Below are 22,611 nucleotides of genomic sequence, written 5' to 3'. Positions count from 1 at the left end.
GGGACTACTCCCACTGCTGACATTTAAGCTTGCCAGTGCCTGGGGAGTGCACCAATCAAGATCAATACCAAAAGATAAAACCAGATGGGAACTCAAATGATTAGAGGACTCCCAGAAATATAAGCCTTGCATTCTGCTTACAGTAATGAAGAGAAAAAAATGTGCTGGGCAGAAAATTACAAAGATACCATTTCCCCTAAAAGAACAGAAAAGTGCCCAGATCATGATCTGATTAGGTTTACAGCCTTGTCAACATACTACCTTTCACACACTCCAAGTCTAAGAAAGCTGCTATTTGCCATAAGCTGTCACAGCTACTCCTCCACTGCTGAATCAGTGAAGATGCTGCATTAGTCTGGTCCCTGGCCTTATTTGAAGCACAGCCTCACATGAAAAAGGTGACAGTCATCCAGAGCTCAGTGGGAGCATCTCCTACCCCTTCCATCCTTTCTTTCCTCCTTCTTCCCCCAGCTTCCCCCTCCTGATGGCTCTGTCACCTGGCTCAACAACAGACCTGTCACTCTCAGCCAGGAAGCCCAATTGAACTAAGCAGATTCAGAAAAAGCAGTGCAGGACCACAACACGTCTGGCAAAGCAATTGTGCCTCACAACTGATATTTGTGCCTTGGGTAAAAGCCACCGTGTTCTCACTATGCCTGAGCACAGCAAGGGCATGGACAGGAAAAAAGGACAACTTAGATTGGTCCTTCTTAGATCTGAAAATAAATATTCTTTAATGTGGTTTGTTCTTTGCTTTTTGCCTCCAAACTGCCCAAAAGGGAGAGTTGTGCTATACCAAATTTTACTAAAGCAGTACAAGCCACGATCACATAAAATAGCAGCAATAATACAGAACCAATGTCAGAGGTGTCCAAAAGAGCAAACCATAGATAAAAGACATGGCTAAGAGGGTAACCAGCAGTAAGATGTGTGATGAAGAGGGACAGCCTGGGTTCATCTGCTCCATCTGATCTGCAGAAATCGTTGACATGAAAGTAATAATTGCTTCAGTACTGTTGCTTTCAACCTTTGCACTCCCTTCTCTATACAACCCAAAACCCACTGTTCACTTACTCCCTTCCTTACAGTTTTCATTAGATTAAATGCAGCTATGTACACTTTGTATAATGGAAAAAAAAAATCAAACACAATGCTATTAACCTGCTTTGCTTCCCTTCCATTCTAAAAGCAAGCATTAAAAAAAAGCCTAATCAGACACTCTTAGAAAGCCAAGTTAAAGATAACAAACTTCCACAGCATTCTCTCCATCTTGTCAATTTTTAAACTCCCAGTGGTAGGAAAACTCCACATTTTAAGTGTCCTGCAAATTATCAGCCCTTTAGAGACACTCCAGTTGGTTTCCAGCTATTCGCTGGGAAATTAATGAAGAGCAGTTGGGCCAATGAAAGAGAAAGAAAACAGAAGAACAAACACATCCTTTTGGCTTTCAGAATACAAGACCAAACTCTTCAGAGGAAAAAATAAATTCGCTTTCATCCAAGGGAAAAATGAAGTTTCTGGTTAACTCTGACATGCTAAAAATTACAATTAGTCCTAAATTCCAGCATTTTCTCCTTTCTCCACACTTGTTAAATTTGCTATCCTTCCAAAATCTGTATGCAAATCAGAGGTGCTTCATTTTGTGTATTATAAAGAGTAGGGGAAAAAAGTAGCAATTATGGAAAAGACTATCATTATTTCAGAGCAGCAGAAGTATAAGCTCCTAGTCTGTAACTGTCACCATCAGTTTGATTCAGAAAGATGAAACTATTCAGTATTTACTATCTTAGAGCACCAAAGTTTACAAATTCCAATTGAAAAATAAACCAAGACGGAAAACTGCAGAAAAGGGGATATTTATAAACACTTCACAAAAAATTAATTAATAAAATATTTATTAGTATAAAACAAGAGTTATTTAACACCATTTAAACCATTACACTTTGCAAACACTAATGGTAAAGCCTTTCTTGTTGGTAATCTGTTACCAAATATAACTGGAGATGAGCTTTCAGTGCCACATTGCAGCTGGAAATACTCACATTGTGATAATTAATCATTTCCTGTAAGGTGTCAGAGAACTTTGTCAAACTGGTCTGTAAAGAGAAAATAAAAGTGGTTTAACTTAAGTCCTACTAAACACACTGCACAAAAGCAACACTTCACCAGGTTACAGATTTTCAGTAAAGAACCTGGAAATTCATTTTCCTTATAGCATGATTATGAGACTAAAACCATTAGGTTAGAAGGACAACATGGCTGTAATATCAAATAAATCCATTAAAGATACAAGCAACAAAAATATTACTTCTACCTACCTATACATAAAGTAGCAAACTGAAGGAAAGCAGGAAAAATTCAAATTGACTAAAGATATGGGAAACTCACATAATCTAAAACATTAATTTACAGCATTTAATATTACATATTAAATTAATATGTAATTAAGATTTTTCACATTTAATACCCTCACTCAGAAAAACTGGTTAATGTGTTGCAATCACCAGCACACACACTAATCTAACGCATTTTTTGAAATCTGGCAGACCCGTGTCACTGCTGAAACGAAACAGCATAGACATCTGCAGTGCACCACAGCCAGAAAAACTCCTGCTATAAAAGAGATATCAAAGAAAAAGGAGCAAAAAGGCAAATAATACTAAAAACTTCAACTGCTTCTCTTGCTAACTGTTATGTTGTACCTTTTTTAAGTTATGTTTCTCTCCCTCCACTTTCACCTCAAAGGACTTACCTCAACCAATATATCTTTACAGGAATATTGTGCAAGGTCGCGAATTCCATTCATGAACTGCTTGTTGGCTGTACAAAACGCTTTCCCAGTATCAATCATTGCAATACAAAGCTTCACCAGCTAAAATGAGTAGAAAAAGAGAGATAAAGCAGAAGGCTTATTTCTGTTTGGTTTTTACACCATCCTATAAACATGAACACTGAGCTTAGTTAAGTTTATGAAATAAAAATTTCAAAAGTTAAATTCTCACCCTCAGATTCTATGAAAAGCTTTCTACTATATGGTGACATCTATAAATATACTACTGTAGGTCAACAGATATGCTATTGGGAAAGTTATCACTCTACATAATATTTTAAATTATTTTTTATTTGATTTATTGTTAACTGAGATGTTGTACATATTTCAAGAGAGAATTTTACAGGGGCAAAAAGTACAGCAACTAAAACATAACTGGTTAGAACCCAAGCAGATTATGAGGTTATTGTGGAGGAAAACCACCACAAAACAAACAAAAATGAAACCCACACCAGTTGTTTCATCCTGAGACACTCAAAATACAGGCACAGGAAAACAAAAGGCTCTGTGCACAAAGCACAGCTGAAGAGCTGTTACATCTCAGGGGGTGAAATCAACCATGTTTTCACTCACAAACAGACTAATTCCTGACAGCCTTCCATCCCTACCACTCACTGCTTCAGCCAGCAACTCAGCCCTCATGGTATTGCAGTCTGATAGGAAGGTCCTCAGTATCTTGTGAGGGATGTTTCCCCAATTCTTGAACCATTTATGCACTGGGCCATTTATGCAAGAAAGAGTGGTTACTGCAATTGCCAAGATGCTCTCTTGAGAAGCAGTACATCATGATTGGGTTTCCCCACCCTAAGCCAAGCTGAGAATAAAACCAGAAGACTGAACCCTCATCTCTGAAGGATTTTTCAAGGATGGTAAATACATTTTCATGAAAAGCAACACAGAAGTACTTGATCCTCTGCTGAGGCAAAGAAACCATCCAAGCACCCTTCCTGCTTCGGTTACCCAGTAATTTTTATGTTGATTCAGTTCCTTAGAAAAATGGAAAGCTGAGGGTGATCTTCCACATTCTGATAAATGTCCACGTTGCTTGAACAATGGACAGGAAAAAAAAAAAAATCACTATCAACATTAACCCTTTTCCTTCACCTTTGCCAGGTTCACAAGCCTGAACCATGTCTTCTTTCTTACAGGGAGGACAGAACTGCAGACAATGTAGCCCAAAGTCAAAATTATAAGACAATAAAACCAAGTTTAGTACGAACAACTGAGCAGAAAAAGTTACCAACAGAGCCTAGACAAATTATTACCCTCAGGCCATAGTGCTTCAGCTCACCCAAGAAGCTTGGCCTTCAACTTTAGTATTGTACTACAAGGCCCTGAATAAAGTCATTTAAGGAATATGAGAATTCTTTTCCCCAAAAACAATCCTTTCAGACTGGTGGAAAAGCCAAACTTCCAAAACTGACTTTTCAGATCCTTTAAACTTACACTGTTTGATCCACCAAAACAGATTCAACACCCCGACAGCAAAAATGTGTGTTACACTCATCAGTTTCACCGAGACTCACAGCAAATCAAAATTAAGGATCTTGAATTCATTTTGCAAGAGCAAATTGTTAGATTATTAACTACAAAAAACTAGAAATATTATGACAAGTAGTAAAGAATAAGATGGTGTCTTCAGGCTTGACACCATCTTTATTTGCCTCCAGCTCTCTGCAGCCAACTCACAGCTGCAGGAAAAAAAGCTTGTATTCAAAAAGCAGTTAAGGAGGTAAACAAATCACATCTGCCTGCCATGTGAAAACATAGATAAAAATAATTTAAAGCATTTAGCACAAATCCAAAGGAAAGACGACTTTACACAGATAAAAACCAAAAATTAGCCACTCTCAAAATACTAGCAAAGAAATAACAAAAGTTTCCAAAGGTGAGGAAACCAAGAAACAGATAATAAGGAACTGAAAAGATGCTGCATACAATTTTTCATACACATGCAGAAAGCATGACAAAACGATGAAGGATGAATTTTACAGTAGTCAATTTCTCCACACAACAGCGAAGGATATGTTTGGCTGCTGTGCCTCAGATTACCAGTGACAAACAGCACGGATTTTAAAGCTCTCAAACCAAACAGCACGCCGTCGTGCTAAGCCAGGCTCTCGGCGCTGCGGTGACCGAGCCCCGGCGTTTGTCTCCCGTGGAAGCTGAAGGCGGCAGCAGCAGCTCCGCACGGGGCCGAGCGCCAGGGCCGCAGGGAGGGGCCAGCTCAGGAGGGAATCGCTCAAGCCTCAGCCGGGGCAAGGAGCGAGTTCAGGCCGCGATTCCAGCGGCTGGTGCTGCTCTGCCCGGCTTGGCCTCCGAGGCGCGGCTCTGAGCTCGACCTGGATCCCTTCCTCTGCAGAGCAGGGCGCTTGGTCGGCCACTGACACTTCCCAGCTGTGAACTTTAAAACAAAACCGAACACGCTTTTTGATGATCTTAAGAACAAACATTGTTGAATTAAAAGCTTACCTTGTCAAGTTTCAGTTCCAGCTCCGTCACATCTCCTTCTACCTCTTCTAAAGCTGCCCTGCATGCACAAAAGAGGTTCTCCTTTAAAATTGTACACAAAAATACTCTGAGTCTGGGGAGAAGGGGCAGACACACGTTCATTAAACTCATGTATTGCCAGCACAGTTTTACTTAAATTTCAGCAATGAAACAGCATAGATTTTAAAGAACCAAAAGAATTTGCAGGAAATTTGATGGAGAAGAGAAAGAAGAGAAAGAAGAGAAAGAAGAGAAAGAAGAGAAAGAAGAGAAAGAAGAGAAAGAAGAGAAAGAAGAGAAAGAAGAGAAAGAAGAGAAAGAAGAGAAAGAAGAGAAAGAAGAGAAAGTAGAGAAAGAAGAGAAGAGAAGAGAAGAGAAGAGAAGAGAAGAGAAAGAAGAGAAAGAAGAGAAAGAAGAGAAAGAAGAGGAAGAAAGGGAGCAAGAAAGGAAGAAAAGGAGAAAGGAGAAAAGAGAGAAGAGAAAGAAGAGGAAGGAAGGGAGAAAGAAGAGAAAGAAGAGAAAGAAGAGAAAGAAGAGAAAGAAGAGAAAGAAGAGAAAGAAGAGAAAGAAGAGAAAGAAGAGAAAGAAGAGAAAGAAGAGAAAGAAGAGAAAGAAGAGAAAGAAGAGAAAGAAGAGAAAGAAGAGAAAGAAGAGAAGAAGAGAAAGAAGAGAAAGAAGAGAAAGAAGAGAAAGAAGAGAAGAAGAGAAAGAAGAGAAAGAAGAGAAAGAAGAGAAAGAAGAGAAAGAAGAGAAAGAAGAGAAAGAAGAGAAAGAAGAGAAAGAAGAGAAAGAAGAGAAAGAAGAGAAAGAAGAGAAAGAAGAGAAAGAAGAGAAAGAAGAGAAAGAAGAGAAAGAGAGAAAGAAGAGAAAGAAGAGAAACTACATCACTGCTAAAACATGGTCTAATGATAAAGATTTGAGATCAAATTTCATCAATCCTAGTATCTGTCACACCAAAATAGATTTCTTCTGTTTCTGTATAGACAATAGTCTATATGTTTGAAGCTAACAACAAAGGAAAGAAACTGAAAGTCGGAGGGAACTTTCTTAACTCTTTTGGTGATCTCCTGGCTCAAACCTTCAAACGGTGCCACAATTTCATGAATAACCTTGCAATGAGATTAGGAAAAAACAACACTTGCCATGTATCAATTAACCCGCATGGAGTTCTGATGTCACACTTGATTTGGTCATTTACCTCTAGTTTAAACTGGTCAAATCTTCCAGGCCAGTCAAATTTAACTTGCCAGTAAAAGCTGCTTTCATGGAACATGGCTAAAGCACAGCTTTTTTTCTCTTTTTTTTTTTTCTTTTTTTTTTTTTCCTTGAACGCTCATGTTTCTTTGGACACCTCTCTCCTTATTGCCACCTGAACAAACAGAAGACTGAGGATGCATGACAGTTTGTTCAGAGTCTGTGAACATTGCTGCTTCGTGAGGCTATTGCCTTGAGAGCTGAATGGACTCATTTCTGGCAGGGAGTGCCCTTGCTGCCATCACAGGGTGCCCATTCTTTCAGTCATTCCAGCATAACTGTTCATGGACCCATACTGTTTACCAGTAGTAGCCCGCCTTGGGGGAAAAAAAGTAATAGGAAGTTTTCTGTAATGCTTTTTGGAAAATTGGATCAGACATTTCAGTCCTACAAAAAACCCCATCTCTTCCTGGAAAAAGTTATACAGGCAGGGAAGAATGATTTGCAGCAGGAATTTCTTAAGCCAAATTATAACACTGAGGAGAGACTACACACAAGCACAGCTTTACTGTCTCTTGCTAATTCCATTTGAGTTCACATGAGTACAAGCCAAGAACACAAAAAGAAAAAAAAGAAAAAAAAAAAAAGACCAGCTCAGGCCCCAAGCTCAGGAAAAGCAGTTTTATTAAAAGAACAGTTCTGAAAAATGCTGCCAATTGCTTGCAGATCTCAAACACTGAGCATGACATTCCCAGCTTTTGCAGATTTCACTACACATAGTTGCATTCCAGTTCTTGCACCTCAGCGCATTCCCACAGTTATGTCCTATGTTTTATATCCAAGCAATCCTCGCAGCTACATTTTGGATTCTCCCTCTTTGCTAGCTTCAGACCATGAAGGATTTCAGGCAAAATCAATTTCTTTTACTTTCTTTATTTTTTTTTCATAAATGATTAATTTCCATTTAAGTCTCTAGCTAATCTTGTTTCGGAAAGCATTAAAGAGAATTAAAAAAAAACCAAACAAACAAAAAAAAAAAAAAAAAAAAAAAAAAAAAACCACCAAAAAAAAAAAAACAAAAAAAAAAACCAAAAACCCAAAGGAAGGAAAAGCATCTCAATATTTACACTGCAATTTTGTATTAGTTTGTTTATAATCACAGTGCAACAAATTTTTATTTGTTTCTTTGGCATTAACATAAAAGCATGATTAAGTAGCTTATTTACAGAACTGCAGCAAGATCTGATAAGAGTATTATTTTTTTAGTGTTTTTAACTAGTGAAGAGTTCTAGTTGCACAGGACTTAATGAGCTAAAAGTCTAAGACTCAAAATGAACAGAGATAAAGGCAGTTAGAGCAGGCAGAATGAAGACAACACATCTGTTCAGTAATTAAACCTCTATTCCAAGAGGCAAATTTTAAGACAGAATAAGCTCAACTGGAAGAAGTAACAGCAGAACATCAAAAAACTGAAACAATGAAGGGTAGGTCAAGCAAAAAGAAGTAAAAAGCAAAGCAGATAGAGGTGTCATAGGAGAAAGTAGAGATACACCCCACTACCACCCTATTTATTGCAGATCTTTGAAATGCCACAGGCTCCTGAGGCACCAGCCTGTTTCTCTGGGCTATTTCCCACCACTGCCATGTGATGCAGGAATGGCACATCTGGATAGGTGGATACTGAGCAAACAGCTGTCAGGTTCCAGCCAAACCCCACTTTAATTCTATGTTTCTTTGCATAGAAATGACTATTTTCACTGTTTCCACCACATAAAAACTAGTAGAAGTTAATATCATGCAAACATATTCACAGGTATTAGTCCAATACTGGATTACAAGCACAAAAACAATGGAGAAGTTGCCCTCAGACTACCAGAATATAGATATATACATCCAATTATGTACCACCTAGTCACAAAAATTGTCTTCATGTTTTCATCCTGGGCTAGCGTTACATGAAAAACAGCTGATCTGACCTGTGCTATGTTAATGCTACCCTTGTTTTTCTTAATGTAAAACATTTTGAAGCCACAGAATACAAAGGTGCATTTCTCTCTGAAACATCTGTGTCAGGCATAAAGTTCTCAGAAAACTGTCATAATTCAGAGTAAATGTCATGTCCACAGCCAAGACCCACTGTCCAGCTATAAACACAGGAAGCAGTGGTGAAACAGCTGAGGACCAAGTGCCAGACCTGACATGTAACAAAACTATTGCTCCTTGGTGAAGTGGGAGCTGGGAGCAGTCACAGATTTACGTCACAGCAATCTCAGCCAGAAGGCTCCAGCATTAGGAATAAGGATCAAATCAGGTCCAGTGTATGAGTCAAACATCTGTGGCTTCCCAAGATGTTCAAATACTGCATGGCAACGCACAAAACCAGAACAGCTGCTTAAGGGTGGAGGACAACTTTCATAAATGAGCAGTCTCCCGTACTCTTCATGCTCTATAATGAGGACTCTCAGGAATGTGTTTCTTTCCTCTGCTGCAACTTCTCTCCTCCACTACACCCCTAAAACACAGTTCAGTTTGCTAGACACAGCTTCTTGAACAGCTGTAGTGCAGGAGGAATATAGAAGTTGATGGAAGAAAACTCAAGACCTGACTTTGCAGCCTTTTTACAAGAGGATAATGTCACCAGTTACCAGCCCAGCATACGCAAAGGACAGCTGAACTGTGACGTCCATCACCACACTCCCTTTAAATGACCAGTGAAAGATTTCCACGTTAAGGAACGAAACAGAATGATGATGGATAAACTTTCCTCTAAAAAATAATGGGTCACTCAGACCAGAAGCCACAGACATGAGCGACAGAAACAATTTATCCAGGAGCAATCCACTACACACTGCTGACCAGAACACCACGCACACCATGGCCACAGACAGGGTCTGCAGGGCTCGTCTGCTCTCACAGAAGAGTGGTGATCACCAGTGCTTTTAAAGTCAGCTCCTCTTCAAACAAAATCTAACTGCCATTGGAGCCACACCCTGCCTTTAGTCTTTTGCTTATTCACTCATCATATTCTAGTTTGCATTTTCAGATTGTCTTCCTGAAAACGAGGAGGCTACAATCAGTAGTCACTCTAAATCAGATGCTGAAAAACAAGAAACAGCAGAGGTCAAAGCTGCTATGGGCAACTAACTAATAATTACTAATTTTAGAAATAATACATCACTATAAAAAGCATTCAGAATAATAAAAGCCCAATAATAAAGTATTTTCCAATAATCTGTGTTTACTTTTTCTTTTAATTGAGAAAAGTTTCGATTCGTTCCTTGAATATACTTTCAGAAGAACGGGAACAAGTCACAAAATCAATTGCTATTCATTCTGGGGCTTTTGAATACATTCATATATTCAGACTCATAAAATGGAAATAATGAATTTTTACCACTGCAGTTTCAATGGCATTACTGCTAAAGTCTTGTGCTCAAAGACACAGCTCTCTTACTTGCACATATTCTATACAGAACAGCTCCTCAATGTATAACTTAGGCTTCACTAGAGATTTCATCCACAACACCTTAAAGGCAGCTTGGGAAAAAAAAGGTACTACCGAATGTGAAAACCTGGAAATGAGATACATAAGTGCAAGGTAAGAATGTGAACCTGATGATTTAAAGGAATGTCTCCTCCTCTATGTCAGAGCCTATCAGGTGACAGATAGCAAAAAGGCCAGTAGACATTAATCAGAGGATAGACTATGACCTGTAGTGTGATGCAAAGGCAAATTAAAATGCAGGCGTACCGCAGAAGATATTACACTTGCTCACCTGTTCGGTCTGGTTTGTCTCTTCCTTTACCTCCACCTCCCTTTCCTCCCACAGCAGTTGCACCTTCTGAGGCAAAGCAACTACTCAGAGATGAGTTCAGAAACAGCCACGGCCAGAGTGCTGAGGGCAGCCTCAGGCCAGGGGAACACACACAGCCCTACGTCTAATGCCACTGGACACTGCCACCCTTCACGGCTCTCCAAGGGCCGTTTGCTGGTCCCCAGGCTGCGGAGGTCCCTGTCCACCAGCACAGCTACACAGTGTTGTTACTTTCCAGAGGAAGTCCTCACATTTGTCTGGGTTGAACTTTAGCTGTTTTCCACCTGTGCTTTTCACCTTGCTGAGGCCCTGCTGCATGGCAGACCTACCCTCCAGTTTCTCAGGGGACCCTCCAATCACTGCATACTTCATTTGATTTCCCTCATGTACAATGAGATACACAAAGGTGTCCAGAGGCATGTTAAGCAGCATGCCAAGAAGGAATACACTTGTTACGTGTTATGGCATCAGACAAGCAGAGACTAAAAAAGAAACATGACATTTTGAGGGACAAAGAAGGCATACATGGAACAATAAGGCCTAATAACTTTGGATAACAGCATGGATAGATATAGGAAGAGTTTTACAACTTATGAGATGTGTCATAACCATTAATATGGTCTGAAGAAAGAACACTGTTGCAGCCTGTCATAGAGCCCATTGAAGTCCTGGTTTGGCACTGCAGAAGTTTTTCCCCGCTGGCACAGAGCCCCTCCATACTGAGGAGCAGATGATGAACTCTCCCTGACACACTAAGATAAAATTCCTCATTCCTTACATTATTAATTCTTCAGTCATTGCCACACAACATTTTATCAATCGCTTGGAAAAACTTCTACGTACCCTACATGAACAGTAGGGCTTTTAATCAGAAAGTTGAACCCCCACCCTGAAATCCTAGGAATCTTCTATGACCTTGGGGGATTGAAATATGGAAATACATTTCTTGAACAGAAGACTATGATGTTGATGAATAAGCCAAGTTTTCAGGTACGCAGCAAGCACTATCTGCATTTCAAATTTCCCTGGAGAAACAGGAATCAAGTCCTCAATATTAAAAGGACCATTCCTCCACTCCTCTCAAATCAGAATTCTCTTAGAAAATAATCAAATTAAATAAAGCAACGGTATTTACTGAATTCATAGAATTATTAAAGCAAAGGTCTGCTTGTAGGTATTACTTTCTAAGGCTGTCTGCACCTACAAGGTTTAAGTTCCTCAATAATTCATATGCTCTGATATAACAAGTAGGACAAATACTTTTAAGATGTATACTTCACTTAATTTGTTCTTTACTGCTAGACTACACACAGCTCAAAGATAATGAGCATTATAAACAAATCAACCTTCAAAAAGGAACAAATTCTATTGCTCTTAACAACCATGTCTGGAAGCCAAACTCATTATCACTAAGCTTGCACTAGCATTTAACAGTCTACATCACTCAGTTAACCACAAACAGACTATAAGGACTTCTGTGCTACCTGATGGACCTAAATTTTTAAACTTTTTCTCTCACTCCTCTTTTGCAGTAAATTGCCAGAAATCCCCAACAGTGCTATTTTCCCAATGGTTTTGTTTAATATTTTTCTCCTAAGCTTTTTCTACCCCAAAAGAGCCTGTCAGTAAGCCTAAGCAGGAAATCAGCAACCTGTTTCCTCCACAAAGAGTCTGAGAAGGAGGATTTTCTGCATCTTTCAATTTCAGTGTTTTGTTCATCAGAAGACAGCTGTTAGTTAACAAGATGGGGACACAAAGGTGACCATAAAAGCTTCACGGAAAAGAAGGTGATTGCACTTCAAGTTGATAAGAATGCAACACATTGCAATACACACCCTGAATGACTCTTGACTAGTGATTCCAACATCCACGATTGGGTCAAAAGCTTTTTAGGTGGACTTACTATCAGATAAGGAAGCACGACTACAGTAGCAAGATCTTGCAGCAACAACAACAACAAAGAGCAGCAGAAAGGAGCTCAAGGAACTGATGGGTTGTATAGAAGCCTTGCTGCTGAAAATTTGCCAACATCACAGAGCTGCCTTAATCTTTTAAATCTCAGCAACTACCCAGGATCTTGAACACAGAAGCAGCAGATGGAATGAAGGATTTCAACATTTGAAAACTCAAGTATGTAGTAAGGTCAGGAAGTGGAAGCATAAATATAACCATCAAGAGACCAACAGCACAAGATACAAGATAGGACATCTAACGAATACACCCTGTTAGCCTCAAATCTGGAGTTACCAGTCAGATGCTAAGGAGTCCTGTCAGCTTTGTTTATAAAAGCTGTAAGCAGAAACAGTCTGAGGAACAGTGAAGATACTAATACCTGATTTGGAAAGATACCCCTTAAGTACCTCACCTGCAGCCAATGCAGAAAGAGTAAATATCACTATATAGCCGCAGCATAGCATTCTCAGGATCAGTATGCACAGAACTGATACAGCAGCACTTAACCACCAACACAGGAAACCTCGTGTAAAGTAGAGGCAACTAAAGGTCTGAGTACTGGGCAATTAAACAAAAAGATATCATATAATCTTAATATGAATCTTGTGTTTGCTTCTATTTTAGAAAAATTAGGTACTATCTGCCCCTTTATTTTTGTAACTCCCTTAGTTGCTAATTTAAACCTTACACCATAGTTAGAGGAGCACTGCTGTGTACAAACCAGGATAAGCTGGCAAAGCCTTTGTAACCAGAGCTCACCATGTTTCACAAGAGCTGAGGACCATTAGCTGTCTACAATTCCAGCTTTATCAGGAGGATCTTCTTTACTGAAACCTGAGGGAAGTTTCAGATTTGCTATGAAGACCAAGTCCTCGGCAAGTATTTACCTTTTTTTCCATTTCAGAAGTTGAATATTTCAGTAATACACTTTCACAAAACCAGAATGCTCTATTTGACAGTCAGAGAGAAGGCTGCACCTTTGTTATAATAGACAAATTCTGAACTTGAATTTTTTATTTAGATATATGGATCTCACACTCAGTAACCTAAAGTGCATTTTACATTTAAATTAAGAGTTTTATCGTGCAGTTTTATTGTTCCTGCATACTACAAAAAGCAGTTTGTTTGCCCTTTATGCCTTTGCACTGAAGCAGCCAGTCAAATGAATCCTATCTCAAACCACGAGAGTGCATAAGCATTAGAGCAGGACAATAGAGAAATATAGTGTATTCATGTTTTACTCAAATTTACTGTTTTCAAATTTGAAAAGGCCATTATCCCTTTCAAATGATAGTGATAAACTAAACTAAACTAAAAAAAAAAAAAAAAAAAAGGCATTTGGAATTTTATAACATAAAAATTACAAAATGCATGTGGTACACCCACAGCCCTGGAACTTCTTTGGGTACATTTAGTATCTTTTCTCCCACTACTTTTAGCAATCATGAGATTTAAAAGATCCTGGTATTTCATTCATCTATCAAAGCTAACTGCAGGTAAGCTGTTTTTCAATCAAACAGATGCTTACATATCCTTTAATTATTACATGTTAAAGGTTTTTCATCTCAAATCAACTGCAAATATTTTCAAACAAAATCCTGCGAGATTAATATTTACAATACAGTGGATATTTTGTAATAGCAGGCACATTCAATGCTTCCCCTTGTCATTTTTTCATTATTCTTTTTGGGGTAAATCAAGTAAGATAGAATAAATAGGCAGATATATTCTTCAAAATCAGGCACTTGACAAAAGAAATGAAGTTAAATGAATACTTTTAAAAATCATTCCCCACAAACTGGAGATTCTTCTGAAGAGCAATCCTGTAGATTCTTTTGAGGAATAATCCCATAGAGAAGGTGTGTAAATGTGTGTAGCCTTTTAAAACAATTTAGCAACACACAAATTCAACCAGAAGCTGCATCCTCAATGAAACATCAGATCTCAGTTGTCTTGAACAGTTTTTATCCTTAATAGCAACCCTGTCTGGCAAAGCCAATGCAACTGTTCCATTGTTGCAGCGTGCCTTATCTGATCAAATACTGGTATCTATGCACTGATACCCGAATTAGTCAGCTAAAGCACCTTTGGAAACGATAGAGCAGAAACACGTGATTTCCAGCATGCAGTTCACCTTATCCTGACACATAGGGCTAAAACAAATCAAGAGCCACTTGGGATCAAATCTTAATGAAGATAATAGTTGTAAGGAGCCTAAGCCTAAGATCTGGCTTAGGAGGAGAGATGGCACACAGCAGATGAGATGCATTCTCCTTTTCCTGTTTAAGGAAGTTAAGAAAGAACGGGCCTAGGTCATTATTTACTGAACAGTTTCTATAGACAGGAACTCCCAACTTACATGAATGTACAAGTCTAGGAAAGACAAGACATAAGCTACATTTCCAGTTGGCTCGTGAGTCTTTGCAATGCCTTTTGCTAGTGCCAGTTAAGATCACAAAGCCCAGCACTGCTGCACCAACATTATTTTTCTCCTTCACCCACTTAGTTTATTTGGGTTGTCTTAAACCGAAAGTGTAACAACAGCATGTTTTATAGAACCAATAGCATTGTTATAACGTGCTCTTTACATTTAAGTTCATCACAAGAATCCAGTCAAATGCTGAGTCTGATTACTTACACAAAGTACCCAAAACTCCACACAAACTACATCTTTTTATGCCAAAAATTACCAACATTCAGACACCATTAGTGCCCACTGACCAGCAGCTTGAGCAGCAAGGGAGTCACTGGAGAGCTGGAATCTAGGAAGGCATCAGACGGGGGGACAGGAATTCCAGCACAGACTCACACCAGGTCATATTCCAAATCTCTTTGACAGCAGAAGGGATTCATGGCCAGAATTCTGAATACAACACACTTTTCCTTTGTACCAAAGGAAAAATTTGAATTTTAATTCAAATTTCCATCTACAACATGTCATTCTAAATATCAGTATACTAAAATCTGTTATGTGATCTCCAGCATTACATAAATTATACATATTTTTAACAATATTACAAGATTACTAAAAATTGAAGACTAGAATAGTTCAAATGGATAGAAATGTGTTTGATATGCACGTTCCTACTTAAGTTAACATCTGGCACACAAAAAGATGGAAATCTGCAATTGTCTTGCATACAATATGGTTTTCTAAATTTTAGCAGACGGAATACATTTCACTACATATGACTTCTCCAATTTTTTTGTATTATATCCAACTTAGAAACGTCAAAATCACATCATGCAAATTCTCACTAGCTCTGCTTTATGTTTATCAAGACAAAACAGTAAGCAGAGGTCTTCCTTTAACGATTGGCTGAAGGTAGATTACAAACTCATGAAACGAAAAGGTAATTTGTGCATGTGCACCTACTGCAGATTCTTGTCCAAAACCACAATACAACTATTTCAATGCCCATTAATATTGAAATGTGAACAACAAAAATTATCCAAGAGTATTGTGCCTGAATACTGCAGAGTCTTAAAATATTAAACAGATAACTTAAAACATCAAAAAGGAATCCTGATTCACAGAAAGACTCGTGCCACACTAGTAAGTTTACCAGCCATCTGACGGGCACCTTCCCTGTTCAAAATCTCCTCTCATTCATAAAAGGACCTTGAAGGAACTATTCTGCAACTAATTATTTTCTTAGTCTATCATTGTGTCTTGTCAATTTGGAAATGTGTACATGACATCACTCCATAAATTAAATTTCTCCTCACACAGGCAATGCATTACAACAACACAACGGATTTACTCTAGGTCTGAGGCCTGGCTACTTCTAATGCTCATAAAGTAAACATTAACCATAAAATCATTATTCTGCCACATACACAAGGAATCCTCTTGAAAAGATTATTAGGAAGGCAAAACAATCTTTGAGTCTTCTGGACTGCTTAAAATTGTCCAGTTTATGTTCATAATGATAATATCTACTATTTCTCATGTTCATAATATAATCTTTTAGTCATGTAAAGAGTGACAACAAAACCAGGATTTACATTCCCTCACACAGAAGTATGGAAAACTCCTGCATGTATTAAAGTAACATTACAGCCCACACATCAATCTGCATGTCATCCCCATGGGGTTCCATTGCAAACAGCAACTTTAGTCGTTAGTTTTGTTACAAATCTGCCACTAGCAAAAAGCAAAGCACCTAAATCAGTACCTAAACTCACAGGAATATCTAAATCTCAAAACAGAAGTATCTGCTCACAGAGATCACAAATGCATTTACACACTTTAAGCTTCTATACATGCATGTACAAGTGAGAGGCAAAAACCCCTGAATTACTCAGAATTAATTTTTCTATTTCCTGCCTATGTAAACATGACACTTCTGCATTTGCATCACCTTGAGATACTAAACTGATTCAGGCAACAAGGCCTGCATCAAGACTAAGGCAAAGGGTTCTTGTCTGTAAATTTCTGTAGTCAATGGAAATTAGACATTTTCCTTTCCTTTTTTGTCCTAAACAGATTAGAAGAACAGAGTTTGCTTTGGGAAATTTTTAGAATTATTTATTCTAGTAAAAAGTTAGCAATAATTGAAACCATATTGTTTACTGCACGAAGTAAGAACAAGAAAATTGCTGACTAAATAATGTGGTTCTGAATACAAGGTTGTCAAGAAGCAAAGCCTGAAAAAAGATCACAGGATGATGCAAACATTGCTGAAATCAGCACATTTGCTATTCAGAGGCCAACAGTTCCACAGATATGTAACAGTGAAAAAATAGAGCCACCAAAAAGTCTATCTAGCCCAAGACACAGGTTTCTATTTTACAGCTACCACCTTCCCAATTTGTATTCTATTTACTGACACTGTTTTCCAGAGATTTTAACATTGCTATTCCTCCCCTCCCAAAATATAAAACTAACATCTCCATAACTTTGGTTCTTAACGTAATTACAAGAGATGTGCTTAGCCAACATAAATGAGACACTCCAGGCTAAAGAACCAAACCTCTTCAAATCTATATTTAAAACCTGAAAGACTGTAAGGATTTGGATAATTACAGTTCCATTGCACACATGCATAAATAAGCTGTCCTTCTAATTCTGCAAGTACTCATTAAAGATCAGTTGCACAGGCTTAATTAACATCAGTTCTTCAGCAACCATCCTGCTGCTGTGCTACAGCAATGCTATGATAACATGCAGGTTTAGTCACTACTTCCACTATAAGCTCCCATCTCATTGTGGGGTTTTTTTAAACATTTCCAGATAAAAATATAAAAAGACCAAAACTGAGGAAGTTAAAATGTTAAGTTCCTATTAGCAATTTAAGATACAGTTACAATTTTTAAGTTTGCTCTTGTTTATGTAAATCATAATCAAACAGTAAAGAAAAAGAATCACCATTAAAAAGCCTATCCTTTGTTATTCATAACTGTGCCAGCCAACTTTTTTTATTATTTTAAAATTTTAGGTGCACTGACCAAATGAAGTCATCCTGATTTCAGGACATGTTTCTCTAATCTTCATTAGGAAAGACTGTTAACAATTTACTATATATTTCAGCGTGAGAGATATTTAGAGATGTATTTGAGAGTGACCTTCAACAAATCTTCTTTATTCTTGAATGATTTCCCTCAAAAAAATGCTCTAACCCTGCACATTATGTTCAAATACATCCCCCTTTCTTTAGGTCAATCATTTTCTTAATGTACATTTGAAAGGTATAGTTACAGATTTAAAAATAAATCAACCATTGAGTAGAGCCTGAGTAGAACAGGACAATCACTGCAATCTCCAAAAAGGCACAGAATTAGAAATTTAGAATCAGTTTAACTAAGTTTAACTCAACCAGAGTCCCAGCAGCATTGACAGGGATGTTGTACACGTGTAACCTACCGACACCCCAGCTACAAAAAGTGCACTTCAGGAGCCTCATACAGGAAATTATAAACATTAAAAACCACGAAAGTATGAAAAATGCTAAATGCAAACACACAAGCAACTGCTTGGCAGCTTTTTCTTTTGTAACTTTTATCCTATTCTTCTGCAATACTTTCCATCCTCCCTTGCCAAGTATGTTACAAACTTGCTTTTCAGTCCCAAACACCAAGGGCAAAAAGCCCAGACCAAACATTTTTTTGGAACCTGGTCTAAAACAGCTAGGTAAGTCCCAGCACAACAAACAGATTTTGTATGCAGAGTTCTTGGTCTTGTTCCTCTTCACACTTGAAAGTGGCTGAGTTCACCCCAGGAGCAACAACCTCAGTGATTTCAGTGGAGCCACATCCACGCAGGTGGGCTAAGCTCTAAATTCAGGCTGCACACGAGGGGTTTGTTGCCATCCACAGCACCCTTCTCAGTGGAACTTAGCACTGAAGGGACAACTCTCCTGATGTTCTGACTTCTACATATTCTCCAGAAGGTAATAAGCAGACCAAAGTATATCAGTTAGGCACTTTTGATAATTTCTCTGACTACTGAACACAACATATTCCAAATAGGTCAAATAAGTCACTTTGTTACATTACTCCTAGTTTAAGTGACAAAACATTTACTATTATTTGGGAATGAGATGCTTAGTTGCAAACCTTTGGTTACACAGTGCAAAAGAAGAGAACATCATCAATCTAGAAAGCCAGGAAGTGGCACAAGTGACCCCTTCAACCTGCTTCCCCTGGACAAGCATGGGGTGCACCTCAGCTGGTCCCACACAGAGCAGGGCCAAAGGCACAGGAGAAGGCGGCCAGCACATAGCAGGGAACTCCAGTGACTAGGCAGCCCTACACCACAGGCCTGCCCTCCAGAGCAAGGCTTTAGCTCAGGAAAAATAGAAGACTCAGATGAGTCCCTTTGAAGGGAATACACTATAACCACAGTTCTACCCAGAAACTACCCATGAACATTTAACAAAGAATGCTAATTGACAACAGTTTCATTTATATTTTGATCTACCTCATTCACCCATCATCTGTTCTGCAGCTGAGGTCTCAGGAAATGAATAGAAATTTAAATGCAAAAAAAAACCCAAAACAACCCCCAAAACAACAACAACAACAAAAAACTTTGGCAACAGTGACAGATAAGGACAAAGAAATTCTCTCAAAAACACAGAGCTTTTTATTAAAGCATTTTTAAAGACTGGATCAGCCTGAATGTTTTTGAAGAGAGTTATACAATTGCACAGATAACAAGCAACTGAATTTTGCTCTATTATCTGTTGTTTATCAGAATTGTTAACTGCTACTTAGAGCAGCTGTATTTCCACATCACTTAAAATTGCTTCTCCTTTCTAGTAATTTAGTTCCAGTGATTCATGTGGTTGCTACAGTGATACTTCATTGACAAAAAACATCCTATAAGTAAGAGAAGAAAAAATAAAAATGAAACAGCAATGTAGAAGCCTGTTCCGTTAAACTCTGAAACCTAAACTCTCATTGTTTAAAGCAGAAAGAATTATTTCACAATGCTATTTGCATATCAAAAAACTACTGCAGGAATGCATGATTATATACACAGAACTTGCCTTGAACAGTTCTTACTGTTCAAGGACTACTCCAAGGCCCCTCCTCAGCCAACTTCTTCATCTGATGGGAAGTCATTGACACATTGTAGAAGAACTGCAAACGCATTTCCTGCTAGATCTTTAGTCTGTCCATGTTTTATGAGAGGGGATCATGACAGAAAAGCATGTGATTTCAGCGAGATTATTTTCAAAGCAGGTTTAGAAAAAAAACATGACTACACATTTGCAAAATTGTGCCTGAACTCATAGCCTCTCCCACTACCTTAAAAATCAGTTTCTAAACATCAAGTCCCCAACTTCAAACTGATTATGCATGTGGTAAGTTTACAAATCCAGTGATGCAGTAAGACATTATTCCTTCAAGTTTTGTAATTCAGAGATTTCTTTATCATCTACTGGAGGGAGAAAAAAAATCCAGTACGCCTTGGTATGAAATAACTCATCATGCTTCTGCTGTGAGCTTTTATAACTATTATTATCTAACCACATATCAGCACCTCAACAGCTACAGTCCATGGTAGCTTCAAAAGCACTTTAAGCAAGTAAACAGACCTTAGGTTCTGAGATTTGGGGCCCAATTAAATCTCAAAGCCAAAAAATATCAATATGAACTTCATGAGAAATAGATAAGCAAGAAAGAAAGCCATGTGGATGACGCCGCCTGTAGTAGCATGTTTTGAAAGATTTAAATAGTTCCACATAAAACAGGGATTCGGTGACTCAGGAACTCTGATTCACCCATGTCCTCCCAGTTATCACCACGACCATAAGAAGGTAACCTGTGACATTTCTATTCACTACATACCTCCCAACAGTTTTATTTAACAGCTCTGACAGGTAGACTGACAGGAAGGACAGAAGCTACACCCTCCTGCTCAGCAAGGTCAGGAGAAAGCTGCAGCTCAGCTTTGCTACAAGGAACACAGAGCAAGAAGCTGCTTTATGTCCGCACTACCCTGTGCAAGAACATAGGATTTTCTCATGACCTTGCTCTACATTAGTGTCTCTATCATCCCTCAATACAAACACTGCAGTAACCTTCATTCAGAAGGTTTCTACTGTTTGGGTTGGGTAATTCATACAAACACTGAGAACATCCAAAATTATAACAGCAAATATTAATGACTAATAATGAAAGATATGAACTTTTTCAGAAATACTACAGGAATTTTACCTCACAATTTTAACCGTTTCCTATCAGTTAAAGGTTGGAAGGATGTTTTGCTGGCATCAAGTGACTACACCACAAGATTTACTACAATTTCTTCAAAGGTACTAGTATCAGACTGGGATAATAAAGATCATGAAGTAACAACAAAGGGTTGTCTCCAGTTTTCTTTTCCTTGAAGGAAAGGAAGGGGGCAAAAAGAGAATGCTACAATGTAAATTCAAATGAACAAGTATGACTTACCTTGAAGAAACAGCAGCACACTTCTGCTCACAAAGTTTAGTCACAACTTCTTGTTTTCTCAAGCGTATTTAGTACTTCAGCAAGTATGAGTAATTAAAAAATGCAACTACTGGTATAGTTCTGTGGTTAAATTATGCCAATCTGCCACCAAATGGGATGGACCAACACTAAATACAGGTGGCTCAGAATATATATACATAGCAAGCACGTCCAGCTCAGGACAAAGTTCTGTGAAACAGCTAAACCAATGTAAAAACCCCTTGCTGCTCTAAGGGATGTCTCACTCTCCATTGCCTTCCTCTAGCCTTGCTTCTGGCAGCAAAGTTTCCTCTCTGTACTTCCCATAAGCTTCAGTAGGTTTCACACCCACTGAGATGCTGACACAACTCACTAACCTGGCAGAGAACCACCCCGTCTCTTCTGCCAGGGCACCCAGCTCATTGAAGGATCCAACAACACATGTCACAGTCACCAAAAAACCTGTGGGAGAAGCAGCCAGCGACAAACTGGCAGCAGAGGCAGGAGCACAGGAGGGAAGAACAGGAACTCCAACTTCTGCCAAGGGTAAGCCATTCAACCAACCTTCCTTCTCCAACTTCCTCTACATCCCAGAAACCACAGGATTGCTAAAGCTGATACAAAGAGGAGGCGTGAACATACTGCCAGAGAGCACAGAAAGAGCAGCACTATTTCCCTCAATATCCAGAGCTCACCACAGAGCCACAGGCCCTTGAGATATGGGCTCGGCATGGGACAGGAGGGGCACAGCAGTGACACAACACGTCATGGAGCTGTTTGCATCTCCACCATCTAGCAGGGTAATACCAGGCACAGAAAGTGGATGTATGTAGGCACAGACCAGCCACACATCCCACAGAGAGGCACAATTATGTTGATTAGACACAATGGTGTAAAAAATATATATAGAATGGGTAAAAACATAAGGAAAGACTGAGGAGAAAGTTGCCTGACATAAGAAATAACCTTATAGCAATGATAGACAACTGGTCCCTCGACTGGGGAAAAACAAAGGAGTGAATGCCTTGCTCTGACAACAGGAAGTAAGACGATAGGGAGCTTGTTTGCTACTGGCACTCCAACAGTGGCCACACCGAATATGGACCACGCAACAGACGCAGGCAGGAGACACTGGGAACTGAAGTGTGAGCACAACTCTGAAGAACCGAAGGTAGACCACCAAAGAGTCCACCCTCCCGAGCCTGAGTCTCAACAGACATTGCTTCGGCTGCCCCAGCCCGTTCACCCCCAGCCCGTTCACCCCCATCTCCTCAAAGGCGAGTGACCCCAGCAAAGCTCACTGCACAGTGCGCTATCTCCACGAGCCCAGACCCCGCACACTGCCCACCCAGTCCCACGTACCACACATGCCGTCCTCCTTCCTTGCATTTCCCACATCCCCCCTCC

The 22,611-nt window shown here is 39.0% G+C and overlaps 1 protein-coding gene across 4 annotated transcripts in view; it reads right to left on the bottom strand.

Moving 5' to 3' along the window:
* Window positions 1-22,611, bottom strand: part of ACAP2 (ArfGAP with coiled-coil, ankyrin repeat and PH domains 2) — a 60,398-nt gene that overhangs the window by 37,466 nt on the left and 321 nt on the right. For all 4 annotated transcript variants that reach the window (XM_040074075.1, XM_040074077.1, XM_040074076.1 and 1 more), the window contains exons 2-4: window positions 5,303-5,360; window positions 2,753-2,872; window positions 2,043-2,096 (exon numbers count right to left, since the gene is read on the bottom strand). In XM_040074075.1, the coding sequence (XP_039930009.1) occupies window positions 2,043-2,096; window positions 2,753-2,872; window positions 5,303-5,360 (232 nt within the window). The remainder of the gene's footprint in view (window positions 1-2,042; window positions 2,097-2,752; window positions 2,873-5,302; window positions 5,361-22,611) is intronic.

Source organism: Hirundo rustica, chromosome 10 (assembly GCF_015227805.2).
Source record: "Hirundo rustica isolate bHirRus1 chromosome 10, bHirRus1.pri.v3, whole genome shotgun sequence".
Lineage (NCBI taxonomy): Eukaryota > Metazoa > Chordata > Aves > Passeriformes > Hirundinidae > Hirundo > Hirundo rustica.
The sequence above is the reverse complement of the archived record's forward strand: the minus strand, read 5'-3'. Positions and strand labels throughout refer to the sequence as shown.